The sequence below is a fragment of the Phoca vitulina genome, unplaced genomic scaffold (genome assembly GCF_004348235.1).
Source record: "Phoca vitulina isolate PV1807 unplaced genomic scaffold, GSC_HSeal_1.0 scaffold19, whole genome shotgun sequence".
Classification (NCBI taxonomy): domain Eukaryota; kingdom Metazoa; phylum Chordata; class Mammalia; order Carnivora; family Phocidae; genus Phoca; species Phoca vitulina.
Window position 1 is genome coordinate 14,722,888 of NW_022589722.1, and position 22,484 is coordinate 14,745,371.

A 22,484-nucleotide genomic window follows, 5' to 3' on the forward strand; every position below is an offset into this window, starting at 1 on the left:
ATTTCAGTTAGCTTTATACCCCCTAGATCCATCCCTGTTGTTGCAAATGGCAAGATTTCATTGTTTTTTATGGCTAATATTCCATTGTATATAAATACCACCTCTTCTTTATTGGATTGCTTCCATATCTTAGCTATTGTACATAATGCTGCAATAAACATAGGGGTGCATTTTTTTATTAGTGTTTTCATATTCTTACCAGTAGAGGAATTACTGAATCATGGTAATTATATTTTCAATTTTTTGAGGAACCTCCACACCATTTTCCACAGTGGCTGCACCAGTTTACATTTCCACCAACAGGGTACAGTGTGCCTTTTTCCCCACATCCTCCCTAACACTTGTTGTTTCCTTTGTTTTTTATTTTAGTCATTCTGATGGGTGTGAGGTAATATCTCATTGAGGATTTGATTTGCATTTCCCTGATGATGGGTAATGCTGAACACCCTTTCATTTGTCTATTGGCCATCTGTATGTCCTTTTTGGAGAAATGTTTGTTCATGTCTTCTCAGTTTTTCATTGCATTATAATTGGGTTTGTTTTTTTGTTTTTTTTGTATTGTTTTGTTTTGGTGTTGAGTGGTATAAATTCTTTATATATTTTGGATATTAACCCTTTAGCAGATAAATCATTTGCAAGTATCTTCTCCCATGCACTAGGTTGTCTTGTTTTTTAATGGTTTCCTTTGCTATGCAAAAGTTTTTTATTTTGATATAGTTTCAGTAGTTTATTTTTGCTTTTGTTTCCTTTGCCTTAGAAGACATATCTAGAAAATTTTGCCATGGCCAATGTCAGAAAAATTGCTGCCTGTGCTTTCTTCTAGGATTTTATAGTTTCAGGTCTCACATTTAGGTCTTTAATCCATTTTGAGTTTATTTTTGTGTATGGAGTGAGAAAGTGGTCCAGTTTTATTCTTTTTTATGTAGCTGTCCACTTTTCCCAGCAGGATTTGAAGAGACTTTTTTCCCATTGCATATTCTTGCCTTCTTTGTCATAGATGATTTTACCATATAACTGTGGGTTTATTTTTGGGCTCTCTATTCTGTTCCATGGATCTATATGCCTATTTTTGTGCCAGTACCATACTGTTCTGATTACTATAGCTTAGTAGTATATCCTGAAATCTGGGATTGTGATGCCTTCAGTTTTGTTCTTCTGTTTCAAGATTGCTTTAGTTATTCAAGGTCTTTTGTGGTTCCATACATATATTTGGATTATTTTAGTTCTGTGAAAAATGCTTTTGGTATTTTGATGGAGATTTCGTTAAATCTGTAGATTGCCCTGGGGAGAATGGACATTTTAACAATATTCATTCTCCCAATCTATGAGCATGGAATAAATTTCCATTTGTGTCATCTTCAGTTTCTTTGATCAATGTTTTATAGTTTTACAGTACAGGTTTTTCACCTCCTTGGTTAAGTTTATTCCTAGGTATTTTATTATTTTTGGTGCAATTGTAAATGGAATTGTTTTCCTAATTTCTCTTTCTTCTACTTCATTATTAGTGTATAGAAATGCAACATATTTCTCTGTATATTGATATGACATCCCACAACTTTACTGAATTCATTTATCAGTTTTGGTAGTTTCTTTGGTGAAGTCTTTAGTGTCTTCTATATATGGTATCACGTCATCTACAAATAATGAAAGTTTTACTTCTTCCTTAGCAATTTGGATGCCTTTTCTTTTTCTTGTCTGTTGCTGTGGCTAGGACCTCCAGTACCATGTTGAATAAAAGTGGTGAGAATGGATATCCTTGTCTTGTTCCTGACCGTAGGGAAAAAGCTCTCAGTTTTCACAATTAAGTGTGATGTTAGCTGTGAGTTTTTCATATATGGCCTTATTATATTGAGATACATTCCCTCTAAACCTACTTTGTGGTGGTTTTTTTTAAATCATGAATGGATGTTTTATTTGTTGAATGCTTTTTCTGCATCTACTGAAATGATTTATTTCTTATCCTTTTTCTTACTGACATGATGAATCATGTTGATTGATTTATGAATATTGAACCACCCTTATATCCCAGGAATCCCACTTGATCATGGTGAATGATTTTTTTTATGTATTGCTGGGTTTTGCTAATATTTTGTTGAGGATTTTTGCACTATCTTCCTCAGAGCTACTGGCTTATAGTTCTCTTTTTTTGTAGTGTCTTTATCTGGTTTTGGCATCAGGGAAATGCTAGCCTCATAGAATGATTTTGAAAGTTTTCCTTCCTCTTCTGTTTTTTGGAATAGTTTAATTAAAATTCTCTTCCTTATATGTTTAGTAGAATTAATCTGTGAAGCTATCTGGTCCTGAACTTATGTTTGAGAGTTTTTTGATTACTGATGCAATTTCATTGCTGGAAATCAGTCTGTTCAAATTTTCTGTTTCTTCTGATTCAGTTTACAAGCATATATATTTCTAGGAATTATTCATTTCTTCTAGGTTGTCCCATTTGTTGGTATATAATTTTTTATAATATTTTCATATAATCCTTTGTTACTTCTGTGGTATTGGTTATTTCTTTTTCATTTCTGATTTTGTCTATTTGAGTCTTTTTTTTTTTTTTTTTTTGATGAGTCTGGTTAAAAGCTTATCATTATGTTGATCTTTTCAAAGAACCACCTCCTGGTTTCATTGATGTGTTCTAGTATTTTTTTTTTAATTTTATATCTATTTCTGCTCTAATCTTTATTACTTTTTTCCTTCTACTGGTTTGGGGTTTTGTTTGTTCTTTTTCTAGCTCCTTTAAGTATAAGGCTAGGTCATTTATTTGAGTTTTTCTTGCTTCATGAGATAGGTCTGTATTGCTATAATCTTCCCTCTTAGAACAGCTTTTGCTGCATTCCAAAGATTTAGGACCATTGTGTTTTCATTTTCATTTGTCTCCATGTATTTTTTTTATTTCATCTTTGATTTCTTGGTTGACTCATTTATTGTTTAGTAGCATGTTATTTAACCTCCATATATTTGTGTTCTTTCCAGATTTTTTCTTGTGGTTGATTTCTAGTTTCATGGCATTGTGGTCAGAAAGGAGGCATAATATGATTTCAGTCTTTTGAATTTGTTGAGTTTGCTTTGTGGCCTAACATCTATTCTGGATAATGTTCCATATACACTTGAATTTCAAAATGTGTATTCTGCTGTTTTAGGATGGAATGTTCTGAATATACCTGTTAAATCCATCTGTTCCAATGTGTCATTCAAAGCCACTGTTCCCTTGTTGATTTTCTGTTTGGAAGATCTATCCATTGATATAAATGGGGTGGTAAATTTTTCTACTGTTATTTTATTATTATTGATTACTTCCTTTATGTTAATAGCTGCTTTATGTATTTTGGTGCTCCCATGTTAGGTGCATAAATATTTACAATTATATCTTCTTATTGAATTGTTCCCTTTATAAATATGTAGTGTCCTTTTTTGTCTCTTGTTACAGTCTTCGTTTTAAAGTGTATTTTGTCTGATACAAATATTGCTACCCAGCTTACTTTTCACTTCCATTTGCATGATAAATGTTTTTCCCTTTACTTTCAATCTGCATGTGCCTTTTCATCTGAAATAAGTCTTTTGTAAGCAGCAAATGGATGGGTCTTGCTTTTTTATTCTTTCAGTCACCCTGTGTCTTTTGATTGTAGTGTTTAGTCCATGTACATTCAAAGTGATTATTGATATTTTGGTACTTACTGTGATTTTGTTACTGGTCTTATGGTTGTTTTGTAGTTCTTCTCTGTTCCTTTCTTTTCTTGCTCTCTTTCATAGGTTGATGGCTTTCTTTAGTGATATACTTGTATTTCAATTTTTTATATCTATTACTGATTTTTGATTTGTGGTTACCATTAGGTTTATATATAACATCTTATGCACATAGCAGTCTATATTAAGTTGATGGTTGGTTAAGTTTGAACTCATTCCAAAAGCACTAAATTTTTTCCCCTCTCCCCCACCACATTTTAGGTATATTGTGTCATACTTTACATCATTCTATTTTGTGAATCCTTTGATTTTTACAGATATACTTAATTTTACTGCTTTTATGCTTCCTACTTTTATTCCTGCTTATGGTCTTTCCTTTCCATTCAAATAGTCCCCTTTAACATTTCTTTTAAGACTGATTTAGTGGTAATGAATTCCTGTAACTTTTTATTTTTAAGATTTTATTTATTTGACAGAGAGAGCGCGTAGCAGCAGAGGAGAGGGAAAAGCAGACTCCCTGCTGATCAGGGAACCTGACGCAGGACTCAATCCCAGGACCCGGGAATCATGACCGGAGCCAAAGGCAGACAGTTAAACAACTGAGCTGCCTAGGCACCCTGTCTTGGAAATTCTTTCTCTCTCCTTCTATTTTGAATGATAACCTTGCTGGATAGAGTATTATTGATCATAGGTTTTTCCTTTCAGCACTTTGAGTAGATCATGCCACTCTCTTCTGGCCTGCAAAGTTTCTGTTGAAAATCAGCTGATAGTCTTATGGGGTTTCCTTTATATGTAATGGTTTTCTTTCCTCTTGCTTTTAAAATTTTGTCTTTATCACTGCTTTTTGCCATTTGATTATTATGTGTCTTTTTGTGGATCTCCTTGGGTTAATTTTGTTGGGGTCTCTCTGTGCCTCCTAGATCTGGATTTCTACTTCCTTCCCCAGATTTGGGAAGTTTTCAGTTATCATTTCTCATATTTTCTGCACTCTTTACTCTCCTTTCTCCTTCTGGGATCCCTATGATGAGACTGTTACGCTTCATGGTGTTGCTGAGTTCCCTTAATCTAGTCTCATTTTTTTTTTAATATTCTTTTTCCTATTCAGTTTGGTTGCTTTCTAGTACTCTGTCCTCCAGGTTGCTGAGTTGTTCTTCTGCTTCCTTTAGTCTACTTTTTATCTCCTCTAGTTTATTTTTAATTTCAGTTACTGAGTTCTTCATCTCTGATTGGTCATTTTTTATATTTTATTTCTTTCTTGAGGGTGTCACTGAGATCCTCCACTTTTAAGTCCAGTGAGTATATTTATGACCATTACTTTAAATTCTTTAGCAGGCATATTGCTTATCTCTGTTTTGTGTAGCTCTTTTGCTGTGATTTTGTTCTGTCCTTTCATTTGGGACATATTCTTCTGTCTCATTTTGTCTAACTCTGTATCTGTTTCTATGCGTTAAGAAAGTCAACTACATCTCCTGGTCTTGAAAGTAGTGGCCTTTTGAAGAAGAGATCCTGTACTGACCTGCAGTGCAATGTCCCCTGTTCACCAGAACTGGGCACTTCAGGAGTATCTCCTATGTGTGTTTTGTGTGCCATACTGTTGGGGCTGAACCATGTTTGTCTTCAGTCCAATCATCTTCAGTGCCTCTCTTTGCCTATTGTGGGGATCATTTAGTCCCTATGTTGTTAGTGGGCCAGTTTGGGACCACCTTGGGCTTGAGTGAGTCAGACTAGGCATTTGCCACAGTTGTAGTTGCACCAAACTGCAGGTGTACTCCCTCTGTTGTCCCCTGAGAGGCTTTGTGGGCAGGGCCTGCAGTCAGACCAGATGTCTGCCCCAAGACCACTGCTGGGGTTGCAGTTGGACTGGTAAGTGTGGTTTATCTTCCCTCTCCCCAGGGAATGAGTCACTTTGGAGTGCTGCTGGCCACTGTGGGTGCTGCTTGCACAATGCCACTGCTTTGGATGGACTCCTGCCAAGGGTGGATTGGATGGGGTGGGTTCATAGGAGAGCACAGGGGCAGGGTGAGTTGTTAGCAAGCTAGGTGGAGGGTGTTCATGCTGATTTTCACAGGTGTCCATGTATCTAGGCTAGGGGACAGGGAGAGAAATGGCACCCACCAGTTCTTTTGTTCTTGGAGAAGTCTCCTAAAGATCCCTGCTCTTCCAGCACACGTTTTGAGATAAGTAAATAAGTCTTCCCATATACCCCAGGTGTTTTTAAAACTGCTGTTTCTATGCTATATCTGTGGGGTTGTTTGTTGTGCTGTCTCTTTAAGGGCAAGGACTGAGTTTCCTATCACCCTCTAACTCTCCCAGAGCTGAGCTGCTCATTTTTAAAAGTTCCAGATGTTAGACCCCACTGATTGAAAACCACAGGCATTTAACTTCATGAGTTTTTAGAAAGCCAAATGTTTGTTATGGGGATTCATTTCCCAAAGCTGGTCCACCATTCCTGGGATGCCTCATGTAAGGTCTACTCTTCTCCCTTCTCTATACCTGTGACGTCACTCCCTCCAGTGGACAGTCTCACAGGTCAGTTTGGTTACCAATTGTGTCTTCACTCTTCCTACCATTTTTGATGTAGCCTCTCCTATAGGATTAGCTGTGGAGAGTGTTCTTTCCATCTTTGGGTCATTTTCTGGGTTATTTACACTGATGTGGGTGTTAACTAGGTATATCTAGGAACAAGGTGATCTTAGGATCTTCTTACTCTGCCATCATCCCCAGAAGTAATAAACACAGTTTTTGAGAATAAAGTTTATAGCAATAAATGCATGTATTAAGAAATTTAAAAGATCTCAAATATCCTAACTTTATACTTCAAGGAACAAGAAAAAAAAAAAAAAAAGAACTATGCCCAAAGTTACTAGAAGGAAGGAAATAAAGATGAGAGCAGAAATAAATGAAATAGAGACCAGAAAAATAGATAAGATCAACAAAACAGAGCTGCTTTGTTAAAAAAAATTGACAAACCTTTAGCTAGACTAAGAAAAAAGAGAAGACTCAAAATTAGAAATGAAAAAGGAGATAATACGATAGACACTACAGAAATACGTAGGTTTATAAGAGGCTATAATGAACAATTACATGCCAACAAATTAGGTAACCTAGAAGAAATGGATAAATTTCTAAAACCATACAGCCTACAAGAGTGAATCAGGAAGGAATAGAAAATCTGAACAGACCACAAACAAAGAGATTAAGTCAGTAATAAAAAATATCCCACCACAGCAAACCTGGGGCCATATGGCTTCACTGGTGAATTCTGCCAAACATTTAAAGAAGAATTAATACAAATCCTTCTCAAACTATTCCAAAAAACAGAAGAAGAGAAAACACTTTCAGACTCATTTTGCAAGGCCAAAATTACCTTGATACCAAAGCCAGGTAAGGACACTACAAGAAAACTATGAGCAAATATCCTGGATGAATATAAATGCAAAAATTCTCAACAAAATATTAGTAAACTAATCATTTTAATGTCTTCTTGAATTCAAACACCATGACCAAATGGGATTTATCCCTGGGATGTAGGCTGGTTGAAAATAGGCAAGTCGAATGTAATACATTAGTAGAACAAGAAATAAAAATCATATGATAGTATCAATAGACTCCGAGAAAGCATTTGATAAAATACAACTTCCTTTCATTATAAAAACCCTCAACAGATTGGATGTAGAAGGAACATACTTCAACATAATAAAGGCCATATATGATAAACCCACAGCTAATATACTCAGTGGAGAAAAACTGAAACCTTTTCCTCTAAGATCAAGAACAAGACAAGAATGCCCACTCTCCCTACTCTTATTCAATATAGTACTGGAATTCCCAGCTAGAACAATTAGGTAAGACCAAAAAAAAAAAAAAAAAAAAAAAAAAAGAAAGGCATCCAAATCAGAAAAGAAGTAAAATTATCACTATTTGCAGATGAAATGATTTTATATATAGAAAATCTCAAAGACTCAACCAAAAAAAACTGTCAGCACTAATTAATAATTTCAGTAAAGTTGCAGGATATACTGTACATTAAGAATGAAACATCTGAAAGAGAAAGAGAGCTATTCCATCTTGAATAGCATCAAAGTCAAGACCTAGAAATAAATTTAACCAAGAAAGTGAAAGATCTGTATAAATGAAACCTATAAGACTTTGCTGAATGAAACTGAAAAGACACAAATTGAAAGACATCTTCTGTTCATGGTTTAGAAGAATTAATGTTAAAATGTCCATACTACCCAAAGTCGTCTGTAGATTCAATGCAATCCCCATTAAAATACCAATGGCATTCTTCACAGAAGCAGAAAAACAACAACAAACAAACAAAAAGCAAAAAACCAGGGTGCCTGGGTGGCTTAGTTAAGCAGGTGCCTTCAGCTCAGGTCATGATCTCAGGCCCTGGATTTGAGCCCCGCATCAGGCTCCCTGCTCAGTGGGGAGTCTGTCTCTCTCCCTCTCTCAAATAAATAAAATCTTTAACCAAAAAATGTAAAAGAAAAACCTAAAATTTGTGTGGAACCACAGAAGAACTCAAATAGCCAACACAGTCCAGAGGAAAAAGAACAAAGTTGGAGATATCACACTTCCTGATTTCAAACCATATTATAATCTGTAGTAACAAAACAGTATCTTTCTGGAGTAAAATTAAACACACAGGCCAATGGAATAGGATAGAAAAGCCAGAATTAAACTCCTTCATGTATGGTCAAATAATAATCAACAAGAGAACCAAGAATACTTAATGGGGAAAGGATAGTCTCCAACAAATGGTGTTGGGAAAACTGGATAAACACATGCAGAAAAATTAAATTGGACCCCTGTCTTATATCGCTCACAAAAATTAACTCAAAATGGATCAAAGGCTTAAACATAAGAGTCAGTACCATACAGGGAAAGAGCCATAAAATCAAGACAAAATAAGTTCTCCAATGTAAGTAGAGTTGCAGAAGCTACTGAGGAAGCAGTAATTACAATTATGAGAGGTTCCAGCAGAGGCCACATCAAGCTTACCCTTGAAGGAAGAATAGAATTTCACCAGAGTATGAATAAAAACACTAAGTATATGACATGACCCCATAAAACCAGAAGTCTCATGTGGCCAAAGTAGAGGATTGTTTGGGAAGCCTGTCTAGGCATGAGGTAATTTTGGACATGAGGCTTGGAAGATCCTTGAATGGCACAGTGAAAAGTTGGGGATTTAGTCTATAAGCAATGAGAACCTTCTGAAACATTTGGAATAGGGAAATGATTAATGATTGATTACGGGCTTTAACCAATATTGACAGCAGTGAGATGGCGGAGGGAGGTGAAAGTCTGAGGCAGAGAAGTCAGTTAGAACATGAGTCTGAACTCCAGTGGGGAGAGTGGAGACTTGGAGGCTAATGGTCATGAAAAGTGAGCTAGAGGAGACCTGGTTTTTTTGCAAGACAAATCTGAAAGGAAGGAAGACATGAAAGGAGGAACAGATTTAAGGATGAGAGATTGAGGTTTAAGATTGAATCAGGGTTTGGAGAGTGCTGTTTCTGTAGCATTAACAGCAGACAACTAGAAATTCCCTGGTAAGATTCAGAGTAAGAGATAGGGAATTGAGAATCCTTATCAGAGAGATAATAATGAAGTCATGAGAGTAGATGGACTGACCTAAGGAAAGAAGAAAGCAGAAAGAGGAAGCCAAGGGGAGAACTAAGGGAGATGCCTGTGTCTGTTGGTGGGTGAAAGGCCAGCAGCATAGGCATATAGAGTATGAATGTGACCAAAGACAGGTGACACCCTGGAGGTGGCAGTGCCAAAGAGATGAGGTAAATGGACTGACTCTTCGGGACTCTTGAACCACATTACCCACATTAGCAATTGCTTCTTAGTTGTGTGTCAAGCAAGTTACCTGACCTCTTAGTGCCTACAATAGGGTAATTGTGAAAACTAAATGAGCTAATATATGTGAAGTAATTAGAACAGTGGCTGTTACATAGAAATGGAATATGTGTTAGTCATTATTTTGTTACTTTCTAAAATAGTCTAAAAAAGCAAAAACAAACTATGTAGTCATCCATTTAGCCAAGTACTTTTTTGCAGTCCACAATGCCCAATAAATTGTATTTTTAAATTTTCTATTATGCTCTCTGGTTGCTTTGCATCAGGGACTGCCTTTTTCTTTCTTTTTTTTTTTTTTTTTTGTTTCGGTTTGTTTTTAACATTCTATTTTGCAAAGTTGCAAAATACAGAGCTCCCATATAGTCTTCACCTTGTTTCCCCTAATGTTAATATGTTATATATTTATTAAAACCAGAAAATAAACATTAATACAACACTATTAACTAATCACAGACCTTATTTTAATATTACCAGTTTTTTTTTTTTTACTTTTTATTGTCCTTGACTGTCCAGGATCCAACATTGCATTTAAATGTTGTGTCTCCTTAGTTTCTTCCAATCTATGACAGTTCTTTGTTTTTCATGATCTTGATACATTTGAAGAGTACTGGTTTAGAGTTCAGTAGAAGGTCCTTCAATTTGGGTTTATCTAACGTTTTCTCATGATGCCTTTTTGGCAAGATCACCACAGAAATGATGTATCCTCAGTACATCATATCAGGGGCATGAGATGTCAATATGTCTTATTACAAGTAATATTTACTTGGTGAAGGTGATGGCTACCAGGTTTTTCCACTGTAAAGATAATGTTTTTTTCTTTGTAATTACTATCATGTATGGAGATACTTTGAGAATATATAAATGTCCTATTTTTTTTTTTTACTATAATTCCCCCTACTAATTTTAGCATTCTTTACTGGTTCTTGTCTGCAATAATTACTGTGATGTTGTTGACCAATGGTAATTTTCTATCTTTATCATTCTTTTTACATTTATTTTTATGCATTTATTTTCTAATTTGTTAATTAAAATTCTACCATAGGGAGGAGCTATCCCTTCTCCTCCATTTATTCAGTTATTTATATAAGCATTTATATCAGTATGGACTTAGATATTTAGTCTTTGGATTTAACCCAATACTATCATTATTTATTTTGTTGTATGTATTGTTCCAGGTTTTGCCATTGGTAGCTCCTTCAAGTTTGTCCTGTGTCCTACTGATATGCTCCCCATTTGATTTCAAGGACTTCCTAACTTTCTGGCATCATGAGATATTCCAGCCTCCCCTTGTATTTTCCCTGCCATGGCTGTGGAATCAAACATTTTTTTCAAGGAGCCCTGTTATTAGAGAATGGTAGTTAGAAAACAAGATCTGGATCCTAGGTATGATCATTGCTAGGATGTCATTCCTTCCAGGCCCAGGTAGTACCTCTTTTTCCAGTGTCCTGGCTATCTTTCTGGAAGAGATATTTCCTGGGCTTCTATATTGGAAAAAATATGGGCGAAGACAAGGACACATTAAGATTATTATCCTTTTGAAAATAGTAATGGAAAACCAATATTCTTTGTTCTTTTTCCTTTTTTCTTCCCTAGTTCTTCAGTTTGGATTCACAACTATCTTTGTGGCAGCTTTTCCCCTAGCACCACTTCTGGCCTTACTGAATAACATAATTGAAATTCGACTTGATGCGTACAAATTTGTCACACAGTGGAGGCGACCTTTAGCTTCAAGGGCCAAAGACATAGGTAAGTTGGATTTGAAATTTTTTTAAGATATTAACCATCTGGTGGATAAAATAAAAACAAACATCAACTTTAAATTTTTACTTATGGTTTCCATGTAAGATGACTTAACTTATTCTTGCAAAAGAATAATTATGTTAGCTTTAAATAATATGAGACAAGAAGTAAAGCTGCCTATTTGGAAATTTATAATTTCCAGTACTAGAGAATTTGTGCTTAAATAGATTCTCGATTTTATTTGAACTTGGAATCTAGAATTTTGATTATCACTTACTTTCCTTTTTAAAGTAATCTTCCATTTGCTTTACTTTGTTTTGCCCAAATGTTTCCCTGAGTCACAGGGAAAGACAGAGATGGCCTTTGGTCTTTGACAAGAGAGGCTGAGTCGAATCAGGTGCAGCCTCTTGTGCACCGCCTGAGATCAGAGACCATCTTTTATTCATTTCTGCATCAAATGCTTAGAACAGAGCCAGCAGGTGCTCAGTGTGTATAGAAGAGAATTGAATATGGATGTACTTGACTCACAGCGGTCTTTAACCTCCCTATGAAACAAACCCACATTCAGTGAGTACCTACCCTAGGTCAGTGCAGCAGGGACTGGGCCCACCCAGATGTCAGCACCCTTCAGGAGCTCCCAGCCTGGTAGTGGTTTAACAGTGTGAGCGCTCATCTTATTGGATAATGTATCAGTGCCTTATCGCTGACCAGAACTCTCTGACATAAGTCTGATCCTGACTGAGTCATTAAGTCATGAGCATTGGCACTTTCCCAGAAACTCCTCCAATGCCAAGGTGTTTGCAAGTACAAATTCTTACTCTTGGTTACAAGTGTATTTGGGAATTTGAAAGGACCCATGGAAAGGACTATTGAAATGAGTTACCCCAGTTGTTTTTGTACTATTATCTCTGCTGTTGTGTCTGGAACTAATATAACACTTCTCTTTGAATAGGAATTTGGTATGGCATCCTTGAAGGCATTGGAATTCTCTCGGTTATTACAAATGCATTTGTCATCGCGATAACATCTGACTTTATCCCTCGCTTGGTGTATGCCTATAAGTATGGACCTTGTGCAGGCCAAGGAGAAGCTGGACAAAAGTAAGTTTGTCATAAAACTATCATGAAATCCCCACTCCCTATGCACTGTATGATGCTGGTACACTCAGACAGAAGCTCCTGCATTGGAGCAACCCAGGATGAGAAGGATGGTAGTGGGAGAGGTAGAATTATGAGGACACTTTCAGCCAAAGAAAACACATCATGATCTACTGAAGAGATGGGGTTCAATATAAGTAACACAAGTTTTAGGTGGAATTAATCATTTCCCCTACCCCTGAGCCCTGCCCACTATGAATTCAGAAATGTATGGTATGCTAATGTGTGTAGCCCAAAAAAGTAGCACATGATAGAGTATACAGTTATGCCATTTTTATGAGTTTGTAAGAGGAACGGTTAGAATCTGATTCCTCTTGTGACATCATATGGAGACTCTGCAAATTCTGCATGGGAAATATGCAACCATGCATTAAGTACCCTGTTAGGTACTCAATAAATATTTGTGGAATAAATAACTGAATGATTCTTTCCTGGCTATTGACCTGACCAAGGTACATATTATTACCCCAGGCAAATTCAATTCTGTGGCATCACCTAAGTGATTCCCAAAAGCCAGGGCTTTCTGGGTATTTCTGGTCAGGTAAAGTCCAGGCAAAATTATAACACATCGCCTAGATTTCCTTCCTATACCCTTGGAAAGAGACAAGAAATTTAACCTACTTTAATGGGAGAAAAATCCTTGTTTGGCTAAAGTAAAAATAATCCAATTCTAATTGTGGGATTTAGAGGTCTGTAGGTCAGAGTGGAGTATGTTTTGGGAGACTTTTCAATGCCCCAGAAATCACCCCACGTGGGCTATGACTACTCACACAGGCAGCCCTACCTCCTGGTTTACTAGTCAGAACTAAACTAATCCGTATAACCACTGTAGTTCAATTAGCCCCAAGGAATAAAGTGCTACCAAATCAAGTCAGCCAAATTCATGCACCCCTGGCCTAGCTCCAATTTCATTATTAATCCTACATTACTGCTCTAAGGCATGGATGGTTGAATGCAATAAAGCTTACAATCCAGGTATTTGAAGAGGCTTCTATAAAGTTCTTTACTATAATAACCATGTGGCCATTAGACACTAATTATCAAGCAACTTTAAGTGAACCTACCATCCCATTTTAAGAGATTTAAAGGCTTATGTTGTACTACTCACATATTGTTTCTGACTGTAGCCAACATTCTCTGCTTGACTGAGCCTAGAAAAGCTTGCCTTTGTTTAAACCACTTTCCCATCGTTTTGCATTTGATTCTCAAAACAACCCCCCGGGAGTGGGACAGGCATTATTACCCTCACTTTGAAGAGCAGAAAAAGATTGAGAGGTTAAATCCAGAATCACAAGGCAGAGTAACTGATAGAATCCACATGAAGGCAAAGCCTAGAGCCATACAGTGCTCTCCATCCTGAACCACACAGCCCTGGGGGCCATTGTCAATAAATGTTTATCCAGCTCATCTAACAGGAGAGAACTCCCCGAGGGTTTAAGTCCCAATGGTTATTTAAACTCTTTCTGGACCGCAAATATAATGAAACCTGTTTTGGTTTGGGGGGAACCCAAAAATAAAATGGAAACATTTATGTGCAGTTGATAGTGAATCAAAGCTTTAGAATGTAGGGGCGCCTGGGTGACTCAGTCAGTTAAACATCTGCCTTCGGCTCAGGTCATAATCCCAGAGTCCTGGGATAGAGCCCCGCATCGGGCTCCCTGCTCAGTGGGGAGTCTGCTTCTCCCACTCCTGCTTGTGTTCCCTCTCTCGCTGTGTCTCTCTCTGTCAAATAAATAAAATCTTAAAAAAAAAAATTAAAATTTAAAAATTTTAAAAAAAGCTTTAGAATGTTGACAGTAGATTTAAGACAATATTCATAGAGATTAAAATTTAACAGTCTCCTTGATTTAGGTTTATTGGGCTCCCTGGGCTATTTTTTATATATAACCTTTCATGTAAGAGCCTTCTGCCACTTTGAATATTTATAGATATACCTTCTATCTTCTAATCCATTGGTGTATAAGTTTCTTCATGAATCTTATTTTCTGCCCCACCAGCTACTCTATTATCCTTTTTAAGGTTTTTTTTTTTTTCCCAATTTGGAAATGCTAGAAATGATTTCATAGAGGAGCAACATTGTCAAATTTTAGAATGTTACAGGCTTTTGAGGTAGTATGTGCATAGTCAAATTCCACTTATTATGATTTAATTCACCTGTAGAAATGCCTTATTTCAATTGAAGCTGACTCTAAATCAAAAGTACTCCAACCAAACCAACCTCCAAAACCCCAGACTACCTCAGGGCCTCCTTCTTACCATTTTTTCAGCTTTCCCTGGCTTCTCCAAAGATGAGAATTTCATGCATATATCCAGTCACTCAGTTCACATGACCATTATATCTATGACAGGATGTGTCAGCCATTCCTGGCTGTGCCTTCCAGCCAGTCTCCCTACTATCGTGAGTGTTCAGTGAATGCATCTTCAGGGGCATAGAGGGGAGGACATTCTCATTTTCCAGCCAGATCTGAACATGGGAGGAATACTGTGAGTTAAGGCAATGTACTCCACACAATGGGTACACAGGCAATTTTCAAGTGTTTCATTTTTCCTCTTAAGACATTTCTTCTTTTTGGCTGCAGCCTGCCTAGGTAGATTCCTGGACCAATGCCCATGCTCAGATTGTTCATTGTTTGCAAAATAAAGTCACTTCCTCTTTCAAGTGATTTTCATATGAGCCCTCTAGAAAAGTGCTTAGAGAACTAAAATCACCTCTGAATATGCATTAGGAGACAAATTATGAAGCAAAATTGAAGGTGTATACTATGAAATTTAACTCTGACAGAACAGTTTTAATCAATAAATTATTTTTCAAATAGCACAAAAGATCATTTTGAGCCCCCCCCATCCATTGAATGTTTTAATAAACTAATTACTTCGTTATCAAGCTAGAGATGTGGAACATTCCTTAAGAATATGTGCAGGCCTTAGGATTATTGTAAGGTATATAGCTGGTTTTCATGTAGAAATAGTGAAATAATAAGGACTTAGAGACTTGATCAAGGACACATGCTCAAACTGTCACAGAATGAACCACAAATATCTTAATAAAGTAATATATTTTTGCAAATTGTAAGTCAGTAGATCACCAACATAACCAATTGCAAAGTTTCATTTAAAAACATAAAGCCAACTGTACAGAGATTTAATCTTTCTTTTTTCATAATATCTGACATTTTTATTGCAATAAGTCAGAAGTCCACTTTCTTCTGTCATCTCATTAGCCTAATTATAAATTTATAAATTTGTCATTTATTATCTATAAGGCACATTTGACTTTAAATGCGTAAACCAGATCTTATTTCTTCTAGCTTTTTCATCATTTGAGCCCTATCCGCATTCTGTTTGTGTCACTATATCTAAAACCTCAAAGGCAAATTTAATAGCAAAATTCAGAGACACTGCACAATAAGTTTGATCTGGAATCTACAAACTCAAAAGTCAACTTCAGGTTCTTTTCTTTTCCTTAAACTTGATTACTAATGATCACTAGTTGATCTTTTTCATTAAAGGATTAAAACAGTAAGTCATGAATGGTTTTAAAACCAGAATTCTCAAATTTAAATGAATGTGATCTTTACAGAAGTTACTTGGAAAAGGCATGCATCCTAATTCAAACAATCCTACCCTTACATAAGATATTTTCTGAATCTCCTTTTTTGGAAATCCTTCAGAAGCCATCTACCAGTCCCTTAAGAAAATTAACATTTTTTATATTTACAGAAACCCTTCCTTTGTCTGATACTTTTCTCTCTCTCTCTCTCTCTGCCTCATCATCAGTATAGCTTCATCTTTCCTCTAACTTGGAGCTGGTGGTGTGCCACATTGAGGGTATAGTGATCTCCTGCCAGCAGATAGGGATGGACATGGGATCTACTGCTGCCTATGGCCTCCGAATTCACACATGAATGCCATTGGCTGAACTTCATACAGGGAACTGTGGGAAATCTCATTTCCCTGACTTGATGAGTGCCTCCACTATTTATTGTGGGCAATAGATAAGATTCTACCACAGTGAAAAGACTTTGAGAAATGCCCAGACAGTTGAGTTTAGCAGTCCCTCTTCTTCCCTGATTATGGAAAGGATATGGAAGGAAGACTTACACAGCTGATAACTATGTATACATGTCTTACGTCCATGTGTGATGCTTTGTACGCAGGAGTATAGAACCACCAAAGGCACATTTTTAACTTGGATTTATGACTGACATTACATGAATATGCTTAATAAATAGTTCAAAGATACATCCTCTTTACTTTGAAAGTAGAGTGTTGTCCATGAGACTGATATTTTATTTAAATTTAGATTTTTCTCAATTGAGTTTTTGGACAGAGCAGCCATTAGGCCACAGCTTTAATTTCAATAAAGTGGCAGGGCTGCTTTGGGAGATGAGTGTGGGAGGGGTTGTGAATACTTCATTTCAATGTTGGGCCTGTTTTCTGCCAGTTTCCAGAGCACCTTTCCTTTCCCACTGTTTGGCTCCTGAGAAAACTCTGCTACATTCTATAGTTCACAAAAACTGGCTCCTTCTCTATGACAGCTAATAATCAAAGCACTAATTTGCTTTTATGTCATGTTCTAGGCAGTTCAAAGAGGAGGGAGACATTATTCCAAATTACCCTTCCAAGGAATGGTAGGGGAGACCTGCTGCCAGTTGGATTAAGGCATATTACATACCCACTGACCATCTGTTTCCCCCATAAGTGACTTGACAAATGGGTCCTTCTGCTTGGTTCATTTTTTTAAGGCCATGATAAAACCCCAGTGATTTGTCTTGATCAAGACAGCACACAGAACTCATGTTCTCTCAGAACTGCGTTTGTGTCCTCATTTTGGTTTGGTGTTCAGCAGCTTGGAATAATCATGCCAGACAAGTTAATGAAGAGAATTTGAAAGCTATGATTTATTCATTAAATCAATAATTATTTATTGACCTTCTGCAAGATACAAGAAATTAATGATAGCCACTCACATTTAATTAAGATCTTCCTATAGGCTAGGCACTGTATCACTCACTTTACATGTATCATTTCATTTAATCCCCACAATGACTCTTAGGAGGTAGGCACTTTTGTTGCTTAAAGAAGTTACATAACTTGCAAAATTTGCATGGCTAGAAAGCAGAAGAGCTACAATTTGACCCTCAAACCTAAGTTTTTAGTATTTTAATATACGGACTCCTAGTACAGAATAGAAGCTATGTCCTCAAGAAGCTTATTAGCCCTGGGGTATGGAGGCAATAGTTTTATTCCTGGTCCATGCTTAAGACCTTGATAGAATCTCTGATGCTTTAGTTTTCCTCAAATAAAATCAATTGAATTTGATATTTAACGGATTCCTACACTACACAAGATATAAAAAATACTTATGACACCTGTTCTGCTCCAAAAACAACTACAGTCTAAAGAAGACCTTCATCTATGCAGGCAAGTCTAGCACAAGCTGTACGGTAATGTACCTAATGTATTAAGTACAGCAGCACCATACAGAGGAGGGAATGAGGTTTTTTCTGGGGGGATTAGGACATCTTCCCAGAAGGGGTGCCATTTCAGTTGGTCATTGAAAAATGAGCACTATTTCTACTTAGAAGGAAATGAATAGGGAATCCCAATAGAAAAGACAACCTGAACAGAGGCATGAGAGCATATGGTATATGCAAGGAATATAGTCTAGCATGCTAGACTATAGCAAGGGATGTGAGTTTGGAGGAAGGTCATAGTAACACCAGTCATATCCAGGGCATTATGAGAGCATAGATATTCGTTAATAAAGGAATGTGTGTGTGCATGTGTGTTTACATCATCAAGGAAAGAAACAGTGATTTGCCTACTAATCATGCAATGCTGTCTCTCCCCTATTTCACTGAAGTATTGATTGGGGTAGTGATATTCTGTATGATGGTTCTGAACAAGAAGAACTAGAATAAAAGAATGACTTGTTTCTGATTCCACATACCCAGGGTTTTTCAGTATATCCTAACTTGAGTGCTTATGACAAGGCAGAGCCAGCTAAAGGCATTTACAAGTGCGAGAGCTTCTAGGAAGTAAAGCCTTTAGTGAACTGGATGCAGAGGTGATCAGAGATCTAGTTATAGAATTCTTTTTCAGGTGCATGGTTGGCTATGTAAATGCCAGCTTATCTGTGTTTCAAATTTCTGACTTTGAGAACCGATCTGAGCCTGAGTCTGATGGCAGTGAGTTCTCGGGGACTCCTCTCAAGTACTGCAGGTGAGTATGGCACTCTTAGCCAAACCTGGGCTGGCTCTGCCATGGGGAAGTTTTGCTCAGACAGCCCTTTCTGACTGAGTGGTTTTAAAGCAGTGGTTCTCAACCTTGATCATGCATTAAAATCCACTGGAGAATTTTAAAATCTCCTCTTGACCAAGCTATGACCTAGAAAATTAAAACAGAATCTCTGGGGTGGAACCCAGACATCCAGATCCAGGGAGCCAAATAAGAGTAACCCAAAGAGAATTACACCAAGACATTATAATCAGAAGTTATAAGAATATTAAAAGCAGCAAGAGAAAAACAACTTGTTACGTACAAGGGGAACCCCCCACACACACGTAAAACTACAGATTTCTCAGTAGAAAACTTATAGGCCAGAAGAAAGTGGCATGATTTATTCAAAGTGCTGAAAGGAAAAAAACAAAACAAAACTGCCAACCAAGAATACTCTGCCCAACAACAGTGTCCTTCAAAATTGAAGGGAAGATGAAGAGTTTTCCAGACAAGCAAAAGCTAAAGGAGTTCATCACTACTTGACCAGCCTAACAAGAAATGTTAAAGGGACTTCTTTAAGTTGAAATGAAGGGGCACTAATTAGTAACAAGAAAACAGATGAAAGTATAAATTTCACTGGTAAATATATAGAAAAGAAGTGGAAATGATCACTTAAAGTTAGTATGAGCTTAAAAGACAAAAGTAGTAAAAATCATTATAACCACAATAATTAGTTAAGGGATACACAAAATTTGGAAATTATGACATAAAAACTAAATGTTGGAGGGAGAGTAAAAGTATAGAGCTTGAGAATGTGATCAAACTTAAATAATTATCAACTTAGACAGTTGTTATATGTAAGCCTAATAACTACAAAGCAAAACACCTATAGTAGATATATGAAAGAGAAAGGAATCTAAGCCCACCACTAAAGAAAGCCATCAAATCATAAAAGGAGAGATCAAGAAATGAATCGAGAGGAACTCCAAAACAGCCAAAATAATTAACAAATGGTGGTAAGTACATACCTATCAGTAACAACTTTAAATGTAAATAAAATAAATTCTTCAATCAAAAGACAGAGTAGCTGAAGGGATAAAAAGACAAAACTGATCTATTTGCTACCTAGGAGACTCAATTCTGATGTAAGAACATAAATAGACTGAAAATAAAGTGATTGAAAAAGATATTCCATGCAAATAAAAACCTAAGGAAAGCTGGGAAAACTATATTGCCTGCTTTAAATATAGATTTTTAAATAGATTTTTTTAAAAAAAAATGTAATAGACAAAGAAGATCATTATATAATGATAAAGGGGTCAGTCAATCCAACAACTTTCCCAACATACCCAACATGGGCACCTGGTATATAAAACAAATATTAATAGACCTAAAGGAGAAATAGATAGCAAGACACTTATAGTAGAGAACTTTAATACCCCACTTACATCAATGGATAAATCATCCTGACAGGAAAATAACATTGGCCTATACAGCATGTTATAGGTATATACAAAACATTCCATCCTAAAGCAACAGAATACATAATTCTCAAGTGCACATGAAACATTCTCCAGAATACAAATCAAAACCACAATGAGATACCACCTCACACCAGTCAGAACGGCTAAAATTAACAAGTCAGGAAACAACAGATGTTGGTGAGGATGAGGAGAAAGGGGAACCCTCCTACACTGTTTGCAGGAATGCAAGCTGGTGCAGCCACTGGAAAACAGTGTGGAAGTTCCTCAAAAAGTTAAAAATATGGCTACCCTAAGATCCAGCAATTGCACCACTAGGTATTTACCTAAAGGATACAAACATAGTAATCTGAAGGGGGACCTGCACCCCAATGTTTATAGCAGCCATGTCCACAATAGCCAAACCATGGAAAGAGCCCAGATGTCCATGGACAGATGAATGGATAAAGAAGATGTGGTGTATATATATACAATGCAATGTTACTCAGCCATCAAAAAAATGGAATCTTACCATTTGCAACGACGTGGATGGAACTAGAGGGTATTATGTTAAGTGAAATAATTCAACCAGAGAAAGACAATTATATGATCTCATGCATATGTGGAATTTAAGAAACAAAACAGAGGATCATATGGGAAGGGGGGGGAAATAAAATAAGATGAAATAGGAAGGGAGACAAACCATGAGACTCTTAACTCTGGGAAACAAACTGAGGGTTGCTGGAGGGTAGGTTGGTTGGGGGGTTGGGGTAACTGCGTGATGGGCATTAAGGAGGGCACTTGATGTAATGAGCACTGGGTGTTATATGCAACTGATTAATCACTAAACTCTGCCTCTGAAACTAAAATACACTATATGTTAACTAAATTGGATTTAAATTTAAAAAAAAAATCTCCAGGATAGATCATGTTCTGCCACAAAACAAGTCTTAATAAATTTAAGAAGATTGAAATCACGGGGCGTGCGGGTGGCTCAGTCATTTAAGCGTCTGCCTTTGGCTCAGGTCATGATCTTCAGGTCCTGGGATCGAGCCCCACATCAGGCTTCCTGCTCAGCAGGGAGTCTGCCTCTCTCTCTCTCTCTCTCTTTCTCTCCCTCTGCCCCTCCCCACTGCTTGTTCTCTCTCTCTCAAATAAATACTTAAAAGATTGAAATCACATGAAGCATCTTTTCTGACCCCAATGGTATAAGATGAGAAATTACAAAAATAAAACTGGAAAAATTCACATATATGTGGAGATTAAACATGCTACTGAACATCCAGTGGGTCAAAGGAGAAATAAGACCTAGCTTGAGACATTCGGAAATAGAAATACAATGTACCAAAACGTATGGGATAAAGCAAAAGCAATCCTAAGAGGGAAGTTCATAGTAATACATGCCTACCTCAAGAAACAAGAAAAATCTCAACCTAACTTTATACCTCAAAGAAGAAAACAAAATGAAAAAGAACAAATGAAGTTAGTAGAAGGAAAAAAGTAACAAAGATCAGAGCAGAAATAAGAGTAAAAACAAATAGAAAAGATCAATGAAACTAGGAGGTGGTTCTTCTTTGAAAAGATAAATAAATTACAAACTGTTAGCTAGACTCTCCAAGAAAAAAAGATTGGAATGAATGAGAAATGAAAGAGGATACATTATAACTGACAGCACAGAAGAACAAAGGATAAGAAACTAGTGAACAATTATGTAGCAAAAACTTGACAACCTAGGGGGTGCCTGTGTGGCTCAGTTGGTTAAGCATCTGCCTTCGGCTCAGGTCATGATCTCAGGGTCCTGGGATCGAGCCCCACATCGGGCTGCCTGCTCAGTGGGGAGCCTACTTCTCCTTCTGCCTGCTGCTCTCTCTCTGTCTGTGACAAAGTCTTAAAAAAGAAAGAAACTTGACAACCTAGAAGAATAAATTCCTTGAAACATACAAATTACCAAGACCAAATCAGGAAGAAACAGGAAATCAGAACACAGCAATAACTAGTAAAGAGATTGAATCAGTAATCAAAAACCTCCCAACAGGGGCTCCTGGGTGGCTCATCCGATTAAGCATCTGACTCTTGATTTCAGCTCAGGGCATGATCTCAGAGATGGATCCCAAGTGGGCCTCCACACTGGGCATGGAACTTGCTTAAGATTTTCTGTCTCCCTCTGCGCCGCCTCCCAACTCTCTCTCCCTTTCTAAACAAACAAACAAACAAAAACTCCCAACAAACAAAAGTCCAGGACCAGACAGCTTCACTGGTGAGTTCTACCACACATCCAAAGAATTGATACCAATTCTTCTCAGAATCTTCCAAACAATAGAAGAGGAGTGAATACTTCCTAACTCATTTTACA

The 22,484-nt window shown here is 36.9% G+C and overlaps 1 protein-coding gene across 3 annotated transcripts in view; it reads left to right on the forward strand.

Moving 5' to 3' along the window:
- Positions 1-22,484, forward strand: part of ANO4 (anoctamin 4) — a 350,573-nt gene that overhangs the window by 309,133 nt on the left and 18,956 nt on the right. For all 3 annotated transcript variants that reach the window (XM_032416461.1, XM_032416459.1, XM_032416460.1), the window contains 3 exons: positions 11,146-11,298; positions 12,245-12,392; positions 18,555-18,674. In XM_032416461.1, the coding sequence (XP_032272352.1) occupies positions 11,146-11,298; positions 12,245-12,392; positions 18,555-18,674 (421 nt within the window). The remainder of the gene's footprint in view (positions 1-11,145; positions 11,299-12,244; positions 12,393-18,554; positions 18,675-22,484) is intronic.